Source organism: Cibotium barometz, chromosome 25, assembly GCF_041138505.1.
Source record: "Cibotium barometz isolate CiBa-2024 chromosome 25, ASM4113850v1, whole genome shotgun sequence".
In the NCBI taxonomy this organism is placed as follows: Eukaryota; Viridiplantae; Streptophyta; class Polypodiopsida; order Cyatheales; family Cibotiaceae; genus Cibotium; species Cibotium barometz.
The window spans coordinates 36,107,345-36,134,657 of NC_141070.1; the positions used below are offsets into that span (position 1 = coordinate 36,107,345).

The 27,313-nt window shown below is 43.7% G+C and overlaps 1 protein-coding gene across 2 annotated transcripts in view; it reads left to right on the forward strand.

Annotated features, from left to right (window-relative positions):
* The window catches only part of LOC147624512 (glycosyltransferase BC10-like), a 66,268-nt gene that overhangs the window by 15,702 nt on the left and 23,253 nt on the right, over positions 1-27,313 (forward strand). For both annotated transcript variants that reach the window (XM_086819534.1, XM_086819533.1), the window contains 2 exons: positions 17,057-17,128; positions 23,410-23,491. In XM_086819534.1, the coding sequence (XP_086675660.1) occupies positions 17,057-17,128; positions 23,410-23,491 (154 nt within the window). The remainder of the gene's footprint in view (positions 1-17,056; positions 17,129-23,409; positions 23,492-27,313) is intronic.

Consider the following 27,313-nt stretch of genomic DNA (forward strand, 5'->3'; position numbering starts at 1 on the left):
CTCCTCAATATCCTCTGTGGTCAGCACCCTGACTGGGTGTCTCGCATGCCTCGCAAGAATAATCCGAATCTGCCGCTGCAACCTCCGTCTATGCTGGGATGCCCTCCTCCGTGGTCGTGGGCGTCTGGACCACCCAAGCTCAATCGCACGATCAATCAGTGTACCCCTGGTGTGGGCGGTATCCATGTCCTGCTGCTGTGGTCCATCTGGCGCAGTGATGGCTGGACTAAAGAAGTCTGTAATGTGCCTCTGAGTCTGGCTCTCTGTGCGCCTAAGCAGGCTATCTCTATGTCTCCGCAGCTCAAGCAAGAACAATCCCAAACACCTCTGGTCCTGGTACCCCATGACTCTGGAAAGTGGTCCAAAACCCTCTCTGAATAAACAGTGGAAACGACCACGTATCTCATAGTATGCAGTACAATGGCATATATAATGCAGCTCTGTCTCTGGCTCCCCATGGCATACTCGGCATATCCTGGCCTCAGCTGGTATACCTCTATATCGGCCAATCTCAATCTCAAGCTGGTGTGAGGATGTGCGAATCTGACCAATAGCACATCGTACTGCATGAGACAAGTGTACATCCATGTAACTGGGTCTGATCACAAAACCATCTGCTGTGAGCTGAAGAAAATGTTCTCTGTAGAAAGCCATCTTCGTGCCCAGCTCCTCAGTCGGCTGTATCCATGTCCTCCTAATGTCCAGCTGAACTAAATCCTGACGGATGAGTCTGGTAATCTCTGTCCGTGTAAGAGTGAGAGAGGGTGCCTCCAGAGAATACTGGAAGGGAGGCAATCTGTCCATGCTAAAACCAAAGAGAGAGAGAGAGAGAGAGAGAGAGAGAGAGAGAGAGAGAGAGTTATATTAATATCTTCAAAAGACCCAAAGGGTCTATGAGACTGAAATGATGTGTACGTAGTGTCCATGAAATCTTCTCATGGATGAGTAAGAGAGAGAGAGAGAGAGAGAGAGAGAGAGAGAGAGAGAGATTAAGCGTCTACCAAAGATCCAATGGGCCTATGAGACCAAAGTGATATAATAATGTCCATGGCATATCTCATTATGGAATGGAAAATAAAATAGAAACAAAAACATGTGTATATTTTTGTTGAGAGATGAAAATGTTATCTGGCTTTTGCCAAACCTCAATCCCCAAACAATAATGCACGAGCCCAAGATCTGGCATCTCAAACTTTGCACTAAGCATGTGCTATATTTGTGAGATCTTTTTTTTGCGATCCCCTATCAAGATGCAGTCATCTACTCACAAAAGACCATATACTTTCTCTGCTCACAAAAGACATAAATTTGCATTTGAAGGATCAATCCTTTGGTACCTACTACCATGTTCATGGGCTTGTTTCAGCCCATAGAGTGTCTTCGGTAACGTGCAAACTTTGCTTTCGGAATTGGGAACCACGAACTCTAGTGGCTGCTCTACATTACATCCATTTGGAGAACATGCCACCCCCTTGTGTTGCCAATGCAAGAATGGTGTAGATTGTGGTTAGCGTGGGTGTAGGAGCAAAACTCTCCGAAAATTCAAAACCTTTAACCTATGCAAAACCTTTGGCAACTAGCTGTGCTTTGTACTTTCCCAAAGTACCATCAAATCTATATTTTGCCTTGTAAACTCACTTAGTGCCAATTACCTTGCGTCGTGGAGGATGATCTACAAGGTCCCAAGTGTGGTTTTTTAGGATGAGTGATATTCTTCGCCATCCACTTCGGATCCCCTTGTGCTTCAATCAAGGTGGTAGGCTCCTAAATTTTGAGTACCTCTGTCATGAGAGTATAATTCACAAGATACTCCGAACTCCTCTAACCTTTTAGATTTACGAACATCTTGACGTGCACGTGTTGGGGTAAAGGCATTATGCCCACCCTTATAGTGTGTACTAGCCCATAAGTTATAGTACATAGTACACTTAGTACATTAAAAGTACTAAGTGCACTATGTGTACTAGTGCAATATACATGTGTGATAGGGGAGTCACACACTCAATGCTTGAGTTGACTTATCCCCACAACTCTCTCTCTCTCTCTCTCTCTCTCCCTTCTTCTCTGTGTATGTCTCCCACATGAAACCCTAACAATTGAAGGAGCAAGGAGGACCTGCGGCTTTAGGGTTTCATGGGAGAGACATACACAGAGAGGGAGAGTAAGAGAGAGAGAGAGGGAGAGAGAGCACACCAATGTTTGGTGGGTGTGAATAGTTGGCTTGTTGTAGTTAGGGGCACACCACAACCCCTTTATAAGAAGAGTGACCTTTACAATGACTTGGAGTGCACTCCACACATATGACTTGGAGTGCACTCCACACTTATTAATAAGTGAATGTGAAACGGACCAAATAATGGGCATACACTTATACACATGTACACACTTGTACATACTTGGGGCCTTTACCCCAACAACCTCCCACTTAAAGGCCAGTGTGTGCCTAAAAGAGGAGAGAGATCAGCAGATGTCTGATCATCCAATGCCCATCAAGTGCCTGCAGTGAGCAAACCTCTCTGGAGGTAAACTCTTGGTCAACAGATCCGCTGGGTTGTCATCCGTATGAATCTTGACAAGCTGAATCAGCTTGTCCTCTATCACCTCTCTGATGAAGTGATACTTCACATCCACATGCTTCGTCTTTGCATGAAAGACAGGGTTCTTTGCCAACTGGATGGCACTCTGACTGTCACAATGCAACAATGGAATATCCCCTGTATAGCCCAAATCTGCCACTAACCGAGATAGCCATAATGCTTCCTTGCAAGCCTCTGTGGCTGCAATATACTCGGCCTCTGTAGTAGATAAGGCAATGCACTTCTGCATCCTGGATATCCATGATACTGCACCTCCTGTGAATGTAAACACATAACCGGTAGTAGACTTCCGGTTATCTGGATGACCGGCATAATCCGAATCCGTGTAACCATGCACTAATGCATCCTGTTTGCCAAAGCAAATGCACATATCCTGTGTGCCTTTTAGGTATCTCATGATACCCTTCACTGCTTCCCAATGCTTCTTGCCAGGGTTGGCCATATATCTGCTAACCACACCAACTGCAAATGCAATGTCTGGTCTGGTAGCAACCATGGCATACATGAGACTGCCACAAGCTGAGGCATACGGAATCTTGGCCATATCAGCCCTGTCTCTATCTGACTGTGGGCTGTCCATAGCACTGAGTTTCACATATGGAGGCAACGGAGTACTAGTCTTCTTCCCCCCATCCATATTGAACCTCTGCAAGACTTTGCCAATGTATTCCTTCTGAGACAAATACAACACATGCTGATTTCTGTCCCGAAGAATCCGCATACCCAAGATGTGATTTGCATCACCCAAATCCTTCATATCAAAGGTCTGATGCAGCCTCTGCTTCAAGGCATCCATCTCCTTACGAGATTTCCCGGCAATCAACATATCATCAACATACAAGATGAGGATCAATAGACTGCCATCCAAAGCTTTCTTGGTGTACAAGCAGTGATCTATGTCACTTCTCCTGAAATCTTGGGATTTCATGAATGTATCAAATTTATGATACCATTCCCTTGGTGCCTGTTTGAGCCCATAAAGACTCTTTTTCAGCTTGCATACAAGCTTCTCTTTCCCTTTCACTGCATAACCCTCTGGCTGCTTCATATATATCTCCTCATGGAGATCTCCGTGAAGAAAGGCTGTCTTCACATCCATCTGAACCAATTCCAGATCCTCATGTGCAACCAAAGCTAACACAGCTCTAAGTGTAGTCATTTTGACCACTGGAGAGAAGATCTCATCAAAGTCCACACCATATTCCTGCTTAAAGCCCTTTGCCACTAATCTGGCTTTGTACCTTGGCTTAGTCCCAGGTGTAACTTTGAGCCTGTAAACCCACTTGCATGGCAATGTCTTTTTGCCAGTAGGTAGCTGCACCAAATCCCATGTGCTATTCTTATGCAAAGAATCCATCTCTGACTGCATAGCACGCTCCCATAGAGCCTTATCTGCCCTCTGTAAAGCCTCTTTGTAACATGAGGGCTCCCCACAGTCAGTGAGCATCAAGTAGTCAACCCCTGGAACAAACCTGTCAGGGACTCTGGAGGGTCTAGTGGACCTCCGTACCCAATGACCATCATTTGCAGGTTGTTGTCCAGCCTGCATATCACCCATCGGTGGCTCCTGTTCCATGCCATAAGGCTGAAAAATCATGCCCGGTATCTCCTCTAACTGTGGTATATCCATAGGGATATCTTCTGCCATATCTGGCTGTCCATTTGGACCATTTTCAGCACCATTTAAGGGCTGGTTTTCCTGCTGTAATGGCTGATTTACAGCCCTTTGTTGTTGTCCATGATGTCCATCATCATCAAAGATGACTCTGCCAGGCTCCTGTTGCCTTGCAGGCTCCTTATACATGCATGTTTCATCAAAAATGACATCATTGCTGCGTATGATCTTTCTATTCATGGGATCCCAAAGTCTATACCCCATTTCACCTTTGTCACCATATCCTAGGAATATGCATTTATGAGACTTAGGATCAAGTTTGGTGCGCATTTCCCTGCGTATGTGCACGTACGCAACGCAACCAAACACTCTCAAGTGCTTGTATGACGGAGGCTTCCCTGTCCATACTTCTTCTGGCACTTTCCCACCAAGCCTCGTGTTAGGTGACCTGTTTATAAGGTGAACGGCTGTCATAACAGCTTCAGCCCAAAAACCATGAGGTAATGCAGCATGTGACAACATAGAACGGACCTTCTCCTGAATGGTCCTGTTCATCCTCTCTGCTGTCCCGTTTTGTGGAGGATCATAAGGAGTAGAGAGCTCCCTCTTGATGCCTTTAGCATCACAAAAGTCCTGAAACTGTTTGGACATATACTCTCCACCATTATCGGAACGCAAAGCCTTCAGTGTTTTGCCAGTTTGATTCTCAACATGAGCAACAAACTTCTCAAACACTGAAAATGTATCACTCTTCAGACGAAGAGGATATGCCCACACCTTACGTGTGGCATCATCAATAAATGACACAAAATACTTTGCCCCACCCAATGAAAGCTGAGGCATCTCACATACATCTGTATGCACAAGCTCTAACTGAGCATCTTTCTGTCCAAGAGCTTTCTTGTGAGGGCACTGTAGTTGCCTACCATAGATGCAATGCTCACAAAACTGAAAACCTGAGAACTTAAGAGAAGGCAAATAACCATAACGAGATAAGAGCTCCATTCCTTTGACACTCATGTGTCCCAACCGGTTATGCCACAAAGAGATTTGCGGCAACTCGGTTGCATTCACATCGGCATGGTGACAAACACCAGCATACATGAAGTATAGAGTATCAACCTTAGAGCCTCTGGCAACAACCAGTGAGCCCTTACTAATCTTCCACTTTCCACTACCAAATGTGGTAACATAATCAGCATCATCAAGCTGTCCAGTAGAAAGCAGATTCTTCTTGATCTCAGGCACATGCCTGACATCATGGAGCATAAGCTGTGAGCCATCTGAAAATACAAGCCTCACATCACCTCTGCCAAGTATCTTGCATGCATGGTTATCACCCAAATAAACAACTCCTTCATTGCCAGCAGTGTACCTGACAAACAAGTCTCTGCAACCTGTGACATGAAAGGAGGCACCTGAATCAATGATCCATGAGTGCATACCATGACCACCTGTAAGAAGTGAATGGGCATCAAGTGAAGACGTAAATAGGACTTCATCCACACTGTCACCTGCATGTGACACATTGACTTCTTCAATCTTGACTCCACTTTTACCCTTTGGCTTTGCATCTTTGGCTTCACTTGCTTCATCCTTGTCTTTGCCTTTTCCCTTTTCCTTTTGATCATTTTTCCACTTGTAGCATTGCTTTTTGAAGTGTCCCTTCTTGCCACAATAATGGCATTCCAAGTCCTTTTTGGAGCGAGACTTGCTCCTTCCCCTTTCTTGGCTTTTCCCCCTTTGCTGGGATCTCCCACGTGCATTCATTGCATTGGACTTTCCAACAGAGTTGTTTTTCCTGTTCATCTCTTCTTGAAGAAGAGCACCCTCAACATCTGCATATGACAGCATAGCATGCGAATTGCTAGTGGCTGTCCTGAATGTGTCCCAACTCTCTGGCAAAGTGCATAACAAAAAGGTGGCTTTGAACTCATCGTCCATTGCCAACTTTTGATTTATAACCTGGCTGACAATACCATTAAACTCATTGAGATGGGCTGTCATAGAAGCCCCTTCCTTCATCTGAAGGCCTATGAGTTTCTTCAACCAATACACTTTGCTTGAGGCACTTTGTTGGGCATACAAGTCCTGCAATCTCTGCCACATTCCCCAAGCAGTCTTCTCTTCACGAATGCTGAAAAGTAATGAGTCTGACACAGACAACATGATAGTGGATCTCGCAAGCTCATCCACATCTTCCCACTCTTCAGCAGTAAGAGAAGCAGGCATTACACCCTTTTCTTTGATAGGCTTGTGCTGCTTCTTCTGGAGCAACACATTGTAGCACTGAGTTTGCCAAATGTCATAATTATGAGAGCCTTCAAGCTTCTTGATGTGAAGCAAAGAAGAACTTTCACCTGTGGTTGCCATAGCAAAGTACAACCAAAGTCAATACTTGACTCTCTACAAACCTGTGCAAACACTACACCCAAATGCACACAAAGTGCTCAACCCTGTGCAAACACTGCACCCAAATGTTCTCCCAAGGTATATCTCCCACTGCGGAATCTGTGCAAAACACTGCACCCAAATGTTCTCCCAAGGTATATCTCCCACTGCGGAATCTGTGCAAAACACTGCACCCAAATGTTCTCCCAAGGTATATCTCCCACTGCGGAATACTCCCACTGTCAATGATCAAACTGACACAATGACATAAAATACATCTCCCAAAACTGTCATAAACAGTGCAGCCACATACATTTGCCAAAAGCCCCAAATTTTGACAGTCAAACTTGGTCAAAATTGACCCAAAATTGTCAAATATGCATGGACAGTGTTACCACAAGACATATGCATCACCAATTGTCCAATTACATGAGAAGCCCCAAATTGCCACTGCAATGAGCTTCGATTGACGGTCAATTACCCAAAATTGGACTCAATTGATGCAATAATGCTTCAATTAACACCTTAATGCCTGCAATTGTGACTGTCCGGTGCCAATACATGAAAAGCCCCAAAATTTCGGCTTCAATGTCTGCAAATTGGCTTTAATTGACAAAAGCCCCAATTGTTTTCCACCATTACCTGCGTAATCTGCACAATTGCATGGAAAACAAGAAAAAGCCCCAGAAAATGAAGCAAAATACCTCTTGAAATTTGCTGGCTGTGTGTCTGCAGATCTGATAAAGGGAGGCACTCCAGGAGCCCGTGGGCCTGCTGGGCAGCCACGTGGGCTGGGTGGCTGGCTGGCTGGGCAGCCCCGTTGGCTGGCTGCGTGGGCTGGCTGGGCAGCCCTGTGGGCTGCGTGGGCAGCCTGGGCAGCCCCCTTGAGCTGCCTGGGCAGCCTTCTTGGCTGCAACAGCAGGGCGACCAGCAAAAGGAAGGCGGCCAGCTGCAAAAGTGAGGCGACCAGCAGAAAGGGGGGCGACCAGCAGAGGAGAAGAGGGAGGGGAGCACCGGCGACCAAGCTCTTGCAGTTCTTCGCGACAGAGTTGAAGTTCTTCGCGACAGAAGTCGTCCCCAAGCTTTCTTCGCTACAGAATTGGAGTTCTTCGCGACAAAAGTAGTCCCCAAGGTCGAGGGAGATGAGAGGAGAACAGAAGAGCACCGCAGCCAAAACCCTAAGCAAGAGAACCAGGCTCTGATACCAGTTGAAGGAGCAAGGAGGACCTGCGGCTTTAGGGTTTCATGGGAGAGACATACACAGAGAGGGAGAGTAAGAGAGAGAGAGAGGGAGAGAGAGCACACCAATGTTTGGTGGGTGTGAATAGTTGGCTTGTTGTAGTTAGGGGCACACCACAACCCCTTTATAAGAAGAGTGACCTTTACAATGACTTGGAGTGCACTCCACACATATGACTTGGAGTGCACTCCACACTTATTAATAAGTGAATGTGAAACGGACCAAATAATGGGCATACACTTATACACATGTACACACTTGTACATACTTGGGGCCTTTACCCCAACAACAATTAACTCTCCCATTCAACTGGTATCAGAGCCCTGGTTTTAGGGTTTTGTTCTCAAGTGCTGCATTGCTGGAAATCAACTGTAGAAGAGCTGCGTGTGGTGCCGCCTGTTTGTGCTCCCTGCGTGTGCTGTACGGACTTGTTTGCTGCGTGTGTTGAACAAGTCGCTGGCAGGTGGGCCTTAAGCAGGTAGGTGAAGGCTTGCTACCCTCAAGGAAGCGTAACAGCTCGACTCTCCAGCAGCTGCTTTGCTGCACGACTCTCTACACTGGTGGAGCTTCGCTCGAGCTGCTGGTGAAAAGCAGAGGCCTTTAGGTGGACTCCGTGGGGAAGCGTGTAGCGCTACTAGGTGAAGGCGTAAAACCACTCAGCAACAACGAGCGAACACGTCTACGAGGCGAACACAGGCGAACACGCTTGCAGGTGTGCGCATGTGTGCGCTTACAGTTTTGACTCCAACGCGGCCAGCACAAAAGTCATCGCCACGCGTCAGCGCCTAGAGGGAGTTGCAGGCAGCAATGCGATTGGGTGTTAGACGGCTGGCTACTAGGTGCATCAGCATCAACACCAAACAACGAGCAGCAGCACCCGCAGCAGCAAAAGCAACACCAAGCGCAACCAGCGCTTGCAAAGCAGCAGCAGCCAGGCGTATCCGTACAACAGCATCAACATCAACATCAACATCAACATCAACATCAACATCAGCATCAGCATCAGCATCAGACGTGCCCCCCCTCCTGCAACAACAAAATTCAGCCTGCAAATTGTAGAAAATCAAAAAATTAAGAGGTATTTGCCTTCAATTTTGGGATTTTCCTTGTCAATTATCATCAATTGAGCAGGTACAGGTTGCAATGGCTCAAATTTGAGCACAATTGGCAAAATTGGTGACATTGGTTACATTCTGGGTCAATTGGCAAGACATTGGCCGTTAAAATTTGGGGGTTTTGATGTAATTGTGCCATTGGGCATTCATACATGCTGTATGATGTGAGAAATCGCATATTCGGGCAAAATCGCAGCAAATTGCAGTGCAGATCAAAGGGCTTTTGTGCCGATTGGGTTGATTTGCATGCAGGCACTCGCATTTGATGCTTTGGGCAATGTGTTGATGCTTGTCAAGCACTCAATGTGTAAATCAAGGGGCTTTTATGTACTGGATGTATATGTGGCCAGGGGCAAGCATCGTGAAGACTCTGGATGCCTTCATGTGCGTTAATGTACCATGTATGATCAGAAATTGATCTTAAATCAAGGGGCTTTTCAAGATTTTATGCTTGTTGAGCTTGGCAAAGCAGCAGGCAAGACTTTTATGCCTTGAATCCTCAGAAATCAGCTTGCAGTCAAGGGGCTTTTGCCCAATTTCTGTTCGGGACTGTTGTATGCAGTGATCGGGACTGTGAAAGTCTGATTTTCACTCATTTGGACAGCCAAGAGAGCATTTATTGCTACTGTACCTGCTGGTACAGATTTGGTACAACTTTGTGCAAGTTTTGGCATGGCTGTACACTGATTTGAGTGAGGAAAAGGTTCATTTTCAGCTGTTGTACTTGTCGGTACAGGTTTGGTACATCACAGGTGAGCACTTGGTAGTGTTGTACAGTACTTTGGAAGGGCAACAGAGCACATTTAAGGTGCTGTCCTAAATCTTCAGCAACCAGATTTTGGTGATTTCATCACATACAGTGGGAGTAGAGTTGCATTTGTGCTTCCGCAGTGGGAGATAAACTTTGGGAGAACGACTGTGAGCACTTTGTGTGTTTTTGGTGCAGTGTTTGCACATTTTGCAGGGAGTCAGGCATTGACAGGTGGCATATTGCTATGGCAACCACAGGTAAGAGCTCTTCATTGCTTCACATCAAGAAGCTTGAAGGCTCACATAACTATGATATTTGGCAAACCCAGTGCTATAATGTGTTGCTTTAGAAGAAGCAGCACAAGCCCATCAAAGAAAGGGGTGTAATGCCCGCTTCTCTTACCGCTGAAGAGTGGGAAGATATGGATGAGCTGGTAAGATCTACTATCATGTTGTCTGTGTTAGACTCTTTACTTTTCAGCATTCGTGAAGAGAAGACAGCTTGGGGAATGTGGCAAAGATTGCAGGACTTGTATGCCCAGCAAAGTGCCTCAAGCAAAGTGTATTGGTTGAAGAAACTCATAGGTCTTCAGATGAAGGAAGGGGCGTCTATGGCAGCCCATCTAAATGAGTTTAATGGTATTGTCAGCCAAGTTATAAATCAAAAGTTGGCAATGGACGATGAGTTCAAAGCCACCTTTCTCTTATGCACTTTGCCAGAGAGTTGGGACACATACAGGACAGCCACTAGCAATTCGAATGCTATGCCGTCATATGCAGATGTTGAGGGTGCTCTTCTTCAAGAAGAGATGAACAGGAAAAACAACTCTGTTGGAAAGTCCAATGCAATGAATGCACGTGGGAGATCCCAACAAAGGGGTAAAAGCCAAGAACGGGGAAGAAGCAAGTCCCGCTCCAAAAAGGACTTGGAATGCCATTATTGTGGCAAGAAGGGACACATCAAAAAAGCAATGCTACAAATGGAAAAATGATCAAAAAGAAAAGGGAAAAGGCAAAGACAAAGACAAAGATGAAGCCAAAGATGTAAAGCCAAAGGGCAAAAGTGGAGTCAAGATTGAAGAAGTCAATGTGTCACATGCAGGTGACAGTGAGGATGAGGTCCTATTCACGTCTTCACTTGATGCCCATTCACTTCTTACAGGAGATGGTCATGGTATGCACTCATGGATCATTGATTCAGGTGCCTCCTTTCATGTCACAGGTTGCAAAGACTTGTTTGTTAGGTATACTGCTGGCAATGAAGGAGTAGTTTATTTGGGTGACAACCATGCATGCAAGATTCTTGGCAGAGGTGATGTGAGGCTTGTGTTTTCAGATGGCTCACAGCTTATGCTCCATGATGTTAGGCATGTGCCTGAGATCAAGAAGAACCTACTTTCTACTGGACAGCTTGATGATGCTGATTATGTTACCACATTTGGTCGTGGAAGATTAGTAAGGGCTCACTGGTTGTTGCCAGAGGCTCTAAGGTGGACACTCTTTACAACATGCATGCAGGTGTTTGTCACCATGCTAATGTAAATGCAACCGAGTTGCCAGAAATCTCTCTGTGGCATAGCCGGTTGGGACACATGAGTGTTAAAGGAATGGAGCAATTGTCTCGTTTGGGTTACTTGCCTTCTCTAAAGTTTTCAAGTTTTCAGTTTTGTGAGCATTGTATATATGGCAAGCAACTCCAGTGCCCCCACAAGAAAGCTCTTGGACAGAAAGATGCTCAGTTAGAGCTTGTGCATACAGATGTATGTGAGATGCCTCATCTTTCTTTGGGAGGGGCAAAATATTTTGTCTTTTATAGATGATGCCACACGCAAGGTGTGGGTTTATCCTCTTCGTTTGAAGAGTGATACATTCTCAGTGTTTGAGAAGTTTGTTGCTCTTGTTGAGAACCAAACTGGCAAAACACTGAAGGCTTTGCGTTCCGACAATGGTGGAGAGTATATGTCCAAATAGTTTCAGGACTTTTGTGATGCTAAAGGCATCAAGAGGGACCTCTCTACTCCTTATGATTCTCCACAAAACAGGACAGCAGAGAGGATGAACAGGACCATTCAGGAGAAGGTCCGTTCTATGTTGTCACATGCTGCATTACCTCATGGTTTTTGGGCTGAAGCTGTTATGACAGCCGTTCATCTTATAAACAGGTCACCTAACACGAGACTTGGTGGGAAAGTGCCAGAGGAAGTATGGACAGGGAAGCCTCCGTCATACAAGCACTTGAGAGTGTTTGGTTGCGTTGCGTACGTGCACATACGCAGGGAAATGTGCACCAAACTTGATCCTAAGTCTCACAAATGCATATTCCTAGGATATGGTGACAGAGGTGAAATGGGGTATAGACTTTGGGATCCCGTGAATAGAAAGATTATACGCAGCAATGATGTCATTTTTGATGAAACATGCATGTATAAGGAGCCTGCAAGGCAACAGGAGCCTGGCAGAGTCATCTTTGATGATGATGGACATCATGGACAACAACCAAGGGCTGTGAATCAGCCATTACAGCAACAAAACCAGCCCTTAAATGGTGCTGAAAATGGTCCAAATGGATAGCCAGAGATGGCAGAAGATATCCCTATGGATATGCCACAGTTAGAGGAGTTACCGGGCATGATTTTTCAGCCTTATGGCATGGAACATGAGCCACCAATAGGGGATATGCAGGCTGGACAGCAACCTGCAAATGATGGTCATTGGGTACGGAGGTCCACAAGACCCTCCAGAGCCCCTGACAGGTTTGTTCCAGGGGTTGACTACTTGATGCTCACTGACTGTGGGGAGCCCTCTTGTTATAAGGAGGCTGTCAGAGATGGATTCTCTGCACAAAAATGGAACATGGAAGTTGGTGCATTTGCCTGCAGGCAAGAAGGTTTTGCCATGCAAGTGGGTTTACAGGCTCAAAGTTGCACCTGATGCAAAGCCAAGATACAAAGCCAGGTTAGTGGCTAAGGGCTTCAAGCAGGAATATGGTGTGGACTTTGATGAGATCTTCTCTCCAGTGGTCAAAATGACCACACTTAGAGCTGTGTTAGCTTTGGTTGCTCATGATGATTTGGACTTGATTCAGATGGATGTGAAGATTGCTTTTCTTCACGGTGATCTCCATGAGGAGATATATATGCAACAGCCAGAGGGTTATGCAGTGAGTGGAAAGGAGAAGCTTGTATGCAAGCTGAAAAAGAGTCTTTATGGGCTCGAACAGGCACTAAGGGAATGGTATCATAAATTTTATACATTCATGAAATCCCAGAATTTCAGAAGAAGTGACATAGATCACTGCTTACACACCAAGAAAGCTTTGGATGGCAGTCTATTGATCCTTATCTTGTATGTTGATGATATGTTGATTGCCTGGAAATCTCGTAAAGAGATGGATGCCTTGAAGAAGAGGCTGCATCAGACCTTTGATATGAAGGATTTGGGTGATGCAAATCACATTTTGGGTATGCGGATACTTCGGGACAGAAATCAGCATGTGTTGTATTTGTCTCAGAAGGAATACATTGGCAAAGTTTTGCAGAGGTTCAATATGGACGGGGGGAAGAAGACTAGTACTCCTTTGCCTCCATATGTGAAACTCAGTGCTATGGACAGCCCACAGTCAGAAAGTGACAGGGTTGATATGGCCAATATTCCGTATGCTTCAGCTTGTGGCAGTCTCATGTATGCCATGGTTGCTACTAGGCCGGACATTGCATTTGCAGTGGGATGGTTAGTAGATACATGGCCAACCCTGGCAAGAAGCATTGGGAAGCAGTGAAAGGTGTCATGAGATACCTGAAGGACACACAGGATATGTGCATTTGCTTTGGCAAACAGGATGCATTAGTGCATGGTTACACGGATTCGGATTATGCCGGTCATCCAGATAACCGAAAGTCTACTACCGGTTATGTGTTTACATTCACAGGAGGTGCCGTGTCATGGATATCCAGGATGCAGAAGTGCACTGCCTTATCTACTATAGAGGCCGAGTATATTGCAGCCATAGAGGCTTGCAAGGAGGCATTATGGCTATCTCGGTTAGTGGTTGATTTGGGTTATACAGGGGATATTCCATTGTTGCATTGTGACAGTCAGAGTGCCATCCAGTTGGCAAAGAACCTTGTCTTTCATGCAAAGACGAAGCATGTGGATGTGAAGTATCACTTCATCAGAGAGGTGATAGAGAACAAGCAAATTCAGCTTGTTAAGATTCATACGGATGAAAACCCGGCTGATTTGTTGACAAAGAGTTTGCCTCCGGAGCGGTTTGCTCATTGCAGACACTTGATGGGCATTGGATGAGGCCAGTTTCAGCCTTGATATGGCCTTGTATATTATCATGTACATGCTGTTTTTTCTTTTCCTTCATTTAAGGGCACTTTGCCTTTAAGTGGGAGGTTGTTGGGGTAAAGGCATTATGCCAATGATGTGATAGTTTGCTTGATTTCTTCGATGAAGTACATGTACCTTTATAGGTTACAAAGGTTATCCGCTTGATATCACTGCTTATGTCATATCACACTCAAATATCTAGATATTATTATGACCTCTCTAAGAGGTGGTTCACACACAAACACTACAACACTCATAAGAGTGGGTTCACACAGAGGTGAGACCTTGATTCCCAACAAACCCCCCCTCATGGGATTACCTCATATTGTTTTAAGGATAAATCTAGGCTCATGGTTTTTCATGTTAGGTTTCTTGGTCAAGAATAAATCACATGGCTCTAGTTTCACAGGCCAATTATGGGATCCCATGGGTAGAGATAACACATGATCACTCGCAATAGAAAACAACACACAACTGATTCATATTTGGACTTTAAATTTTTTCCACAATATTTGCATGGCTTCTTTGAAGCTCTTCTTTGTGAAGGAGGAGCTGTTCCCCTTGCTTCTTTGTTTATCGTTTTCTCCTCTTCCTTGAAGGGGGTTATGTGTCCTTCCAAGGTATGACTAGGTAGGTTTTTCAAAGTGGTGATGAGGTTTCCGTAAAGCTTTTCTGGCATTGACTTGATCAGTACACCTATGGCCACATCTTCTTTCACTTTAGCTTTAAATGCATCAGCTCGTTCATGAGGGACTTCATTTTGTTCACATGACTGTTGAATATCTCATGTGGCTGCACGATAAGTCCATAGACCTTTATTTGGAATGAAACTTTAGAGTTCTTTCCTTGTGCTTTGAAAAGCCTATCTAGCTTCTCATAGGCCTCTTTGGATGTTGGGAGATCTGCTACATGATGTATGAAATTGTCACAGAGGCCAAGGGCTATTAGACCAAAGGCTCTTTGATCCCTTAGTTTCTAGGCTTTTTGAGCTGTATCTTCCTGCGCAGGCATCTTATCTTCTCCTTTGACAAAAGCCTTCTCTCATGAGGCTAAATTTTAACCTCGTTTGCTAAGTATGGAAGTGTTCTCCATCAAACTTCTCAATGAGCATATGGGTAGCCGTAATAGGCAAAGAAATGATGAAAGGTCTCAACAAAGGATGGGATTGATGTCAGTGTCTAGTTCCTTATAGAGAAAGCCCTAAAAATTAGGATATTTAGAAATTAGGGGGTTTTTAAAATTAGGACTTTTTGAAAATGATGCTATAGGAGGTTGTAGCAACACTTAAATGCTTGATTTGATCTTCTCAATTTTGAAAAATGATGAAAGATTTTGGATTAATGCTCTGATTAAGTTGGATTTGCATAAAGTTAAAAAACACCCAAAATTCCTATGATGAACATAAAACATGAGTGATTAGTACAAACCCCCTAAGAGGGGTGCAGGCTAGCTCACCTCTCCCAACCATAGGTTCTATGCTTCGAACCACCCTCGAGCCAAGGGATAAGGTTTGACTCCCATAGATCGATGCCAGTCCTTCGGCATGTATCTATGCTATGCCAGGCACGTAGCCGGTATCTTGGTTGAACTCTTACCAATAGCGAGGTTATGGCAACAATAACCCATGTCTCACTTATATAGTGCCACTGTCAATAAATAACCATCCTGTTATAAATAGCCAGTATACATGGATTTATAATAATAACCTTGGCCGTTTGTACTAGCCTGCTCTCTCCTTATCCCAGGGCTCCCCTAACCATGCTGGATTAGGCCACTGATCTTGAGGATTAGCACTAGGTTTGTAACATTCATATACATCCAGATTATCAAAAATTGGTAGCAAATGCTCAACTAGCTCACCTTTCTTTATCTTTGAAAGAGTATGTTTATTGAGATGCCCAAATCTCTCATGGCAAAGTTTGTTGCTACCGAAATCGGCTTGGACTGCGAACGCTGGAAACTCTTTCATTCTCATGTCCATCAAGAACGATTGCACCATTCTTGTCAAAGTGAACCCGCAAGTCACGGTCCGTGATGGTTGGGACAGAAAGGAGGTTTCTCCTCATATCTGGAACCCAAAGAACATTTGAAAGACTTTTTGTACATCCTTCTTTAGACATGAGTGAAATAGTACATGAACCTTTGATTGGGTACTTTGCATCGTTGCCTACTGCCACCATGATGCGTGCCATTCTTGGCATTTGCTTGCTTTTTCCTGCACTCTTTGGCTATATGCCCTTTCTTGCTACAGTAAAAGCATTTAACTTTTTCTTTTGATTTGAAGAGTTAGAATCCTTACCCTACTATCAAGAATGAATGAATGGAAGGGGGGCATATGAGAATGGGGAGAGAGAAAAGGAGGGGAGGAGGGGGGGTACATAGAGAAGAGGAAGAAGGGGGAAAGCAGGGGTGACAATAAAAAATAGGGAGGTAGGAGCAAACACGAAAAGTGAAGGGGCGGGAGTGCTGCATATGTGGCCACAAGGAGCTCCAATTCTCTACTTCGCTAGGGGATCAGCTATTCTTGTTTGTTTTCGCTTCCTGTGTTAGTCAAAATAATCAGGCCTTTTACAGATTTCAAGAATAGGAGAAAATTTTCAAGAACTCATGTATGAATCCATTGATGGCAATGTTGTTATGGTTCTGGACATCAGCCCAACTCAAATTTGGAATGACCAAACAAGAAGGGATTATCAAAGAAGAGTATGCATACAGAAGAAGAAGGCTTGTGACACAACTATTGATTAACTTCTATATAAGACATAAGATGGTAATTTTTAGCCTTTTTGGCTGGCTTTTCAGGTAAGTTTCAGTAGAAGTTTTATAAAAACTGGTGTGTATACAAAATATTGTTGACACTTGATGCTGCAGCTTTCAGGATTACAATATCAAACTTTGCTTTGTTAATGGTCCAGTAATTGGTATTGAGCATGTACATGGAGTGTACCCATAAGTCTGATGTCTGCATTTACAGGCTGAAGAATGATAAAAATCTTTTTGTTTTGGCTGCCAGTTGTGTTCCTCTGTACAACTTCACCTATGTATACAATTATGTTATGGATTCACCGAAGAGCTTTGTGGACAGGTATCTGCTTCCGCACTCTATAATCTCATCACTTTAGGCTAAATTTTAAGCCTTGAATGACATTGAACACACCAACCAGGTTTTTATAGGTTGACTATAATGGAATTGATTGTCTTTCACAATAGCTATTAGGTGAACACCCTTGATGGGCGTCTGTTGATTGATCTCCTTTTTCTTTAACGAGGTTAATGTGGCGATGAACTCCTTGGATCTCACACAAGAAAGGAAGACTAGATACTTGATGGTTTTGGTTTCCATGTGCCACTTCTGGAAAAAGAACTTCGAGATTCTTATCAATTATCAGTAAAAAATGAATTTTACATGGCACAGTAGCCCCTAATATGTTCACTAAGACAATTTCTAGCTGTAGGGCTATATGTGACAGGAATCGTTTGTTTTTTTAAGACCTAAGAGACTGTGTAGGATCAATAATATACATTCAAGGTAGAAAGTAAACCTTGTGGCAAACCAACTGTGAACCTAATTGCCCTTAGCGAGTTCACTGTTCCATGGATCTTAGCAATACAACAACTAGAGACAAATCACCACCAGTCTATGTTTCCTGTTCTACAAATGAGCGTGCCGCATGGTTTAGAAAATCAGTTTCGAATGCATGGTTCTCCTAATGATTGTGCATGGTGTTCACTCCATTTTGTGGAGCGGTTCACTTGTGGGGCTTATCCCCTGGCTTGTTAGATTCCTTTATTGGCAAATATTTGCAAGGGTGGAGGATGCCGTGCACACGTTGGTCGTGCCCCCTTCCTTGCGCGTTTCTGGGTCAGCTGATAGAATGTGCAGCGGAAGAAGGGAAAGTGGAAACACAGGGGGGAGAGAGAGAGAGAGAGAGAGAGAGAACACAGGTGAGAACCTGCTCTCAATATCATCACCAAAAGGAATACATGTCCCGAGCAAGAGGGGAGAACCTCGTAAGTGAGGGACTGCAGCTAGACAAGCTAGGCAAGCAATGAAATATGAGGAAGGCATGCCGGCTATATATACCTCTACATGAAGGCAGCCGACTGGTGATAAATATCTCCACGACTAGGAAAAATACCCTGGACCATAAATGAGGATGGGTAAAATACATGCGAGGGGTGACCAGCCCCTTAGACTAACGTGGTCATCCCTAGAGGCTAAAACAAGATGGAAAGACTCTGTAGAAAAGATTGGGTCCATCTGCTCAAACTCCATAACATGAGTTGCCCAATGCTGTACATAAGTACACGCCACTTCGGGTCCAACAAATGAAGCCCAAGTGAAGGTAGAGCTACCAGCAAAATCGGTGCAGAAAAATGCAGCAACCGTGGCTGCAAATCTGTATATATACCTCTACATGAAGGCAGCCGACTGGTGATAAATATCTCCACGACTGGGAAAAATACCTAGGACCATAAATGGGGAATAAATATGGGTAAAATACATGTGAGGGGTGACCAGCCCCTTAGACTAACATGGTCAGCCCTAGAGGCTAAAATAGGACACCAAATAGGAAGCCAGCAAGTAGGGGATGATATCTAACATCAGTCCCTTCCTCTGCTGTGCGCCACTCCGCCCCACTCCTGTCCGCCCCATCTTCGCGTAGCCGCCCTGCTTCCTCCGCCTGCCACCCTCTGTCCGCCTAGTCACTTCTGGAACACGATACAAAGGCTTGTATAAGCTGGACAGCTATGACAAGCGTACTTATGATGCAAATACAGTGGCTGCCCACACTCCTGCTATGCATGATGCAGAGCTATGGCATGCTCGTTTTGGGCATGTAAATTTTCGAACTTTGATGCTTTTGTAGAAGCATCATATGGTTGATAATATGCCGCCTCGAGTCTCCACCAAGACATGTATGTGAGGGGTGTATTTTGGGAAAGATGCAACGAAAACCATTCTCCAAAGATGGAGCTGTTAGAGCTGAAAGTAAATTACAGCTCATACATAGTGATGTATGTGGTCCAATGCGGACACCATCCATAGGGGGGCATCTTTACTTCGTCACATTCATTGATGACTACTCCAGGTTTGCTCGGGTTTACCCTTTGAAAGCGAAAGCAGAGGTGTTTGCATGCTTTCGACACTTTGTAGCAATGGCTGAAAATATGTGTGGATGTAAAGTCCAAACACTCCGCTCAGATAGAGGTGGAGAATACATGTTAAATGCATTGTGCCTTATACACCGCAGCAGAATGGTGTAGCTAAAAGAAAAAATAGATCTCTCATGGAGATGGCAAGATGCATGGTGAAAGCACAAAAGTTGCCTCACAATTTTTGGATGGAAGGTATAATGTGTGCAACTCATGTGTTGAACAGGTGTCCAACAAAAGCTTTGAAACCCATAACACCATTTGAGGCTTGGTATACCCGAAAGCCAACAGTGGATTATATGCGTACATTTGGGTGTTTGGCATATGCACATGTGCCAGAACAACTCCGAACAAAGCTAGATGACAAAGCAATGAAATGCATTTTTGTGGGCTACAACAATGAGAGCAAGGATACCGTCTTTATAATCCAACAACATGAAGGATTTTTGTCAGTAGAGATGTGGTATTTGCTGAAAATTCAGAACAGCCCATGTACAGCTTGTATAAAATTAATAATACAGCCATACAGGACATGTTTGATGGACTATTATCCATTGCAATTAGGGGGGATTCAGATCAGCCAGCCCCTACACAAGAAAATCCTCATGTAGAACATGTGGAACAGCCAGCCATTCAGCCCCCTTCTATGGAAGGAGTGGAAGATCTTGTCAGGGAAGAGCAAACAGCCATAGACACAGCCAAGTCAGTGCCAAGATGGTTGCTGGAAACTTTGCAAGAAAGCAAACTTGCAGCTCCACTCACAGGTAGAACAAGGGCTAGTTTCAGCCATGGAGTGAATATACATCGTGGGGAGTCTGCATTAGCCATGGGTGGTCTCTTTGATTCAAAAGAGCCTTCTTCTTATGAAGAAGCACAAGACTTGTGGCTAAAGGCTACTCCTAGAAAAAGGGAATAGATTATGAGGAGACTTTTGCTCCTACTTCGAGAATGACCACAATAAGATCAGTGATTGCATTGGCTGCACATAAAGGATGGAAAGTGCATCAATTGGACATCAAATCTGCATTCTTAAATGGGGATTTACGGGAGAAAGTATATGTAAATCAGCCCATTGGTTTTGTAACATAAAGTATGCAGATTACACAAAGCATTGTATGGGTTAAAGCAAGCTCCAAGAGCTTGGTATGATAAAATGCATGCTCATCTAACCAGCCAAGGTCATGTGAATAGTCCAGCTGAAAGCACATTGTATGTGAAGAAAACCGGTGCCGATATTCTCATAGTCATCTTGTATGTAGATGACATGCTCATTACAGGTACTAGCAAAGCACAAATTTCAGATTTCAAAGCTGATTTGAAAGCTAATTTGATATGTCAGATTTGGGACCTTTACACTACTATCTCGGCATACAGTTTATGCATACAGATGATGGCATTGGTATGCAGCAAACTAAGTACATAAAAAGTTTGCTAAAAAGTTTTCACATGGATGAATGTAAGCCCATTTCTACTCCAGTAGAACCAGGTGTACGGCTTACTATGCATGATATTGAAGTTTTTTGCGGCCGGCATTCACAGCCAGGCAGTGGGATGTCTCATTTACTTGTGTAACACGAGGCCAGACATATCTTTTGGGGTGTCTTTGTTGAGCAAACTCGTTATCTTCAGGGTACCCTGGATCTTGGTTTGTTCTATCCTAGGGGGGGTAGCTTGCAGCTTTATGCATACAGTGGTTCAGATTGGGCTAGTGATTATGATACCAGGCAATCCACAAGTGGGAATTGTTTTTTTCTTGGCAGTTCATGCATATCTTGGTTGAGTAAAAAGCAACCCACTGTTGCAACATCTACTTGTGAGGCTGAGTACAGGGCAGTCTTCACAGCTACAGTAGATTGTGTATGGTTGAGGAGATTATTGGCTGATCTTCGTGAGTGTCAGCAGACACCCACCACCATTCTCACTGATAGCCAGAGTGCTATGGCCGTGGCACGAAATCTAGTATTTCATGCACGTACCAAGCACATTGAGATTCATTATCACTATGTCAGAGAGAGGTTACATGCAGGGGAGATCAGGTTATCTTACTGCCCCACACGGGATAATGTTGCAGATCTATTCACAAAGGCTTTACCTCGAGAAAAGTTTAAAGCTTTCCGCAAAGCTTTGGGCATACTCTCATACATAGAGTGATCTGCTACCTTGTACAGGTTCACACTTCCACTACAGGGGGGATTTGTAGGCATATGCTCACTTATGGTAGTGCTATGTGTGAACAGGGCTTAACCAAGGGCACTTTTTCCCATGTGGTTTTTTCCCTTGGATATCAAGTGTGAAAGGACACTCTACAAATAATATTTTGTACTTCTATATTATATGGATGTGACACATATGCAAGGGTTGACTTGCATTTTGTGGCTACCACACTTTTGGCTCTCTCTCTCTCTCTCTCTCTTTCTCTCTCATTTCTGTGTGAGCTTCTCCATCCTGCATCTAACCCTAATGTGCAGGTTTGTGTGTGTGAGTGTGTGAGTCCAACACCAACAGTTTGTTGGGATTCGTAGCTTCCCATGAGGACCATCTCTTAGCCCACACTAATCTTATCTCATTATGTGTCACACTCCCCATCACATCCTTTGTATGGTGATGTGTCATACTTCCCATCACATCCTTTGTACTTACACACCTATATAGAGGTGCGCTCTATTCCATTGTACACACTCAACATCATTAGGCAATCTAGTCTTATCATTGAGTCGAGCATTGAGTTTTTATGTTCTTAGTATTCCGTGATGAGTTTTCATGGACAGTTTTGTATCACCCTAGTGAGATAGCTATATTTATGTTTTCTTTCTGTTTTATTTTCCATTCCATGATGAGATATGCCATGGACATTATTGTATCACTTTGGTCTCATAGGCCCATTGGGTCTTTAGTAGACGCTTAATATATCTTTGTTTCTTTTCTTCATTTCATTTCTACACGTATGCAATCATAGCCATGGCAGTTCTTCTCAATCTGCCATAGCCATGAGAGAGAGCATTTGACATTGACACAACCATGTTCATACAAGGAAAAGGTAAAAGGGCTGTCAAATGCAACTTCTACAAGAAGCTCGGATACACAGAAGACGGATGCTTCAAGAAGATGGCTAAGGAACAAGAAAAGGTACATGCAAACTTAGTGGCAGAAGAAGAAGAGGAATCAGAGGAATCCACAATAGTGGAACATGCAGCTACTTTGATGGAGAATTAAAGAGGAAGATTAAGATTGGGTTTTTTTGTTTCTCTTCTTTCTACGAGTCAAAGGGTTCTCTGGCTGGAATGTCCCCCAAAATATGATAAATAATGTTGTGTGATTTTTTGTAAGCCTTATTTTTATAAAAGGTTCCACATTCTCTCATCCCTACTTAGAAATAGGGGAGGTTTTACTTTAATGTGTTGATGTAAGTTCTCTCTCTAGGCAAAATATGACCTCTGAGTCTTTCGCAATGAGCCATGCTACATGAGTCTCTGAGCCATGTTCATGAGTCTCTGAGCCAGTCGCGGAGAACATCTCGTGTTTCTTTGCTAGTATTGAAGGATAGGGACTATTGAAGTGCATCCTAGCATCTCCACCTTTGTGCCGAAGGGGGGTTTGTTGGATATTCAGAGCTTCAATGTTTGAACACTCCCTATGAGAGTATATGTGTGAACAACTCTTAAAGGTGAATGTGTGCAAGTGTGTGTGAACAAGGACGTATAGCCACTTAAGTATTTGTGTTTGTAAGCAGAGATGTCATTGGTATAGCCAAGTGTCACTGCCCCAGTGAGTAGAGTGTTGAGAAAGATACGGCATTTTGCCTATAAAAGCATTGTACCTTGTAAACTTCAAATCAAAGAGCTTTCAGTTTGTGACATCACACACTCTCTCTCTCTTTTGCACCTACACTATGGAAGTACATAATCCTCCATAGTGCTGGACTGTGAACCTTCACAGCTTCTTTATTGGCCATAGTGATAGACATCACATACTTTTGTATGAGTAATTTGTAGGATTAATTTAATCTATTAGCTTGCATGTTTACTCTAAAGTGCATCAAACATTGACTCATTTTTGAAGTGTGTGGGGCCTAAGCCTCATAAATTGGCTGTGTCATCTTTTCAAACTACAGTTATGGACATTAAGATGTCAAGAGGTGCTTGTAGATTTTCCAATAGTTTCAATTGATTCTGGAGAGTTTTGTTCTAATTGTTTTATTTGTCAAAACAGTTTTTTGGATGCCAAGGAGAATCGCTACAACCCTAAGATGGCTCCTGTAATTCAAAGAGACAAATGGAGGAAAGGATCACAGGTCGTCTTTCTTTTCTTGATATCGTTGCACTCAAACATTCAAATTCTTTACATTGTTGCTTGGTACCAACAATTTGCTGCTGTACAGAAGATGGTATAGGTTCCTTTGGCATGCTAATGCAGTAATCTTTTGATCTTTGATGAGCTTGTTAAGATACTTCCACAACAACCAACCCAACCCTCCCTTTCGTGTGCAAAATAGCAAAACTTTCTGTTAAATTGCCATTAGAGCTGCCTGGCTGCTTATGTTTGAGAGCACTTTCATTATAAAAGAAGAACAGAGATTGTTGTCGTAGTTTGTGTTTCAAACATACAGCTGTGAGTTGCAAATGCTGAAGCTACCAAGTTTACTACTTTTTTTGTTTTTTTTTTGTTTATTTGAGATCATCATGCTTCTCTTGAGTAGCTGGAAGATGGTATTGGTTGCCATCTTGAGATTCATGGCAGGTGGAGATCACATCCACGGTTGTCTAGATCAGGCAGAGTAGAATAGCATTGCAACTCTGGGTTGATAACAAAGTGATGATGAGGAGCAAGGAACTCCACTTGACGAGCAGCCCCTGACAAACCACCTATTTTTCGGTGACTTTGGAAACAAAAGTCACAGAGCAGAACTACTCTCCCACTTTGAGAATCCCAACGTGACGGTTCCTAGTTGTGTCATCACCAACATTGTAGTTGGCAGAAGCAGTTCTTGCTGAGTTTGTAAGCTCATCCATTTCCAGTTATTATCAGACAAATAGCAAGCTCAGACATTGAAGATCTGGACACCCAAAAAGTTTTGTGGGGAAGATAGATGGTGAGTAGGTAGACAATCAGGTAAGAGGAATGGTTTGGGGTTGGCAGCATCTGGTGAATGGTTTCAGCTTCATTTTAATCGGACATTCGAAAGTGTCATCAAGTTTGGGATTGGAAATCATGCCAGTCAGCCATTTTGAGGGACTTTTCTCCATCATCATAGTGGTGCAGGCTGAAAGAGCTAGAGAAGAAATTCGATGAGGCCCAAAAAGATGAAACCCTAGCATGACATACTATGATTAACCATCCAACCATTTCATGAACCAGTGACTTGAGTGTCCAGTGTGTACTTAAACGGTGGTCACACACCATACTCACGTGGCCCGTGTTCGCATGGTATCCCCATTGCTACACATTATTTGGTCTTTAGTCCTCCAGCCATTATCCAAGAACCTCGTCAACTGTGGACAAACATTCAAACTTAATTATGTAAGCCGTGATGTGTAATCACACGCCACCAACGGGTCCCACATTTTGCCAACATATACTTGTAGGGGTCGTAACATTCTTTCTCCCTTTTAGGAATCATGGTCCTTCATTACAAACATTGAACAAGCCGCTATTCACACTTGAAGCTTTCCACGTTGCCCACATGAATCTTGATGATGTCACGATCATCCTGCTCTTCTTTCCAAAAACAAACATAATTTATGATTAGCTCGATTTGCTACAAAGCCAATCAACCACTTATTTCTTTGAGCCTCTTGTCCCTTGTTTCCTTTCAACACTTAAGAGCAAGTGACACACGCAGCCCATAAGATTTATGTCTACACCTTCCTAGATTGTGAGAAGTCCTTAAAATTCAATCCCACTTTGTAGAACTGTTAAATAGACTTTTTACACTCCCAAATTCTCGTGGACTACAACATGTACAAGTCTCTTTGACCTCCAAAGTCTTTTTGACTTAACATTATTGTTGAAAGCAAACCTTAAATCCCAGCACAAATGTTGTTGGCATGTAAACATCCTCTTAGTGTGTGCGTGTTTGTGTGTGAACCAACTCTTAGAGGGGCACATAATATCTAGATATTTTTTGTGGTTTGACCTAAGCAATGATGTCAGCAGTAGTGCCATGTGTCAACTCCATGTGAGTGTGATTTAGTCAAAAGATAAGCCCCATGGCCTATAAAAATGTACTCACTTCTTGTACTTTCAAATCATAACAATCACATCAATATAGTACTTGAGTTTTGTGCAATCATTGTCTCGTAGTCTCTTTCACTCAACCATGGCTGCTTCACTGTTTCAACCACCATAGCTGAATTTGACCCGAACACTAAAATACCAACATGGTATCAAAGCAAGACTCTTTCCATCTCTCTATGGTGCCAGCCTTCTTCCCCTGCTGCCTGCTGTGTTCTTCCGCTGTCGCCCCTTTTCAAATGCCTAGCTTACCATAGCTTAGCTTTGCTTAGCCTGGCCAAGCCCTAAGCTCAGCTAAAGTACAAGATGACCAGCTCCCTGTGTGCATCCACTTCAGCCTCTGCTTGCAGCCTCCTTTGCCTGCGGTGCTGCTCTTCACCAGTGCTGCCACCCAGCAACCAATAGCGCGCACGTTGCGCGATACTCCTCGCTGGATACAACAGCCCATAAGTGCCGTCTGACATTATTGAACTACTGAAGCAGATCTGCCACTACGCTAGCCACATCAGCAAACTAACACCAAACAGAAGGTACAAGTTTGGGATTTTTTCAACTTTCAAAAATCAGAGAAAATTAGGGTTTGGGCTATCTTTTTCAAAAATCGAAAGTACTTTTATGACACTGAGCTCATGCTCTACCCTACTAAAGCATTAAATTGAAAAATCCCCTTGATTGAAAACCCTAATTTTTTAAGGGTTTCATAAGTTAAAAATATTTTTTGGGGATTTGGGCATTTAGCATCATCTCTGGAAGGGTAGACACTAGCTCATCATCTATAAGAGCTAAGACCCCCTGTCTCCATCATTATGGGTTCACACATGTTCATTGAAAAGTTTGACAGGGAGATTTGAGGGGCGGAAGAAAAAATGCCCGAAGAAGGGGAAGATGCAACACTAAAAACCTGGAAGCTCAAAGATCAAAAAGCCTTTGGGCTGATAGCCCTAGGGTTGTCCGACAACTTCATACATCATGTAGGAGATCTCCTAACTTCTAAGGAAGCTCATGAGATGCTAGACAAGCTCTTCAGAGCTAAGGGGAAGAACTCCAAGGTTTCCCTGTAGATTGAGTTCTATGAATGCATGATGCAGTCACACGAGAGCTTTGACACTCATGTGAATAAGATGAAGTCCCTCATGAACCGACTTGCAGCACTCATAGCTAAAGTGCAGGAAGATTTGGCCGTTGCTGTGCTTATCAAGTCCATGCCAGAAGAATCTATGGTACTCTCATCACCACACTCAAAAATCTCTCGAAACTCACCCTAGAAGGAGTCATAAACTCTTTCCAGGAAGAAGAAAAGAAGTTCAAAGCCAGAGCAACAGGAGGGGACAACTCCTCCTACATAAAGAAGTAGAACTTCAAAGGAAAAAAGTGCATAATATGTGGTGGGACCAACCACATTGACAAAGACTTTTTCAAAGAAGCCCTGTAAGCATTGCGGTAAGACAAATCACCATGAAACAAGCCTTGCAAGCATTGTGGTAAGACAAATCACCATGAAACTAATTGCTATCACAAAGCATAAGAAAATGTCACCTAGGAGGAAGAAGACTGCAAAGAAGAAGCAAACTTTGCATAGTTCGAAGCAAAGTGGGCTTTCACAAAGAAGGTGGCGGCTTGACAAAGTACTTCATCACGGATTGCACCAGTCATAACATTCAAGTGAAATTAAGTCATAGGCTTAGATTAATCCAAGGAAGTATGTACTAGGATAACGCTTGAGGAGGGTGTTAAGCAAGCCATAAACTCTAGTACAAAAGTTGTTGGCATTTTAGCAGCCTCTCAGTAAGCGTTTGTGTGTTTGTGTGTGAACCACCACTTAGAGGGGCACATAATATCTAGATATTTAATGTGGTTTGACCTAAGCAATGATGTATAGCAG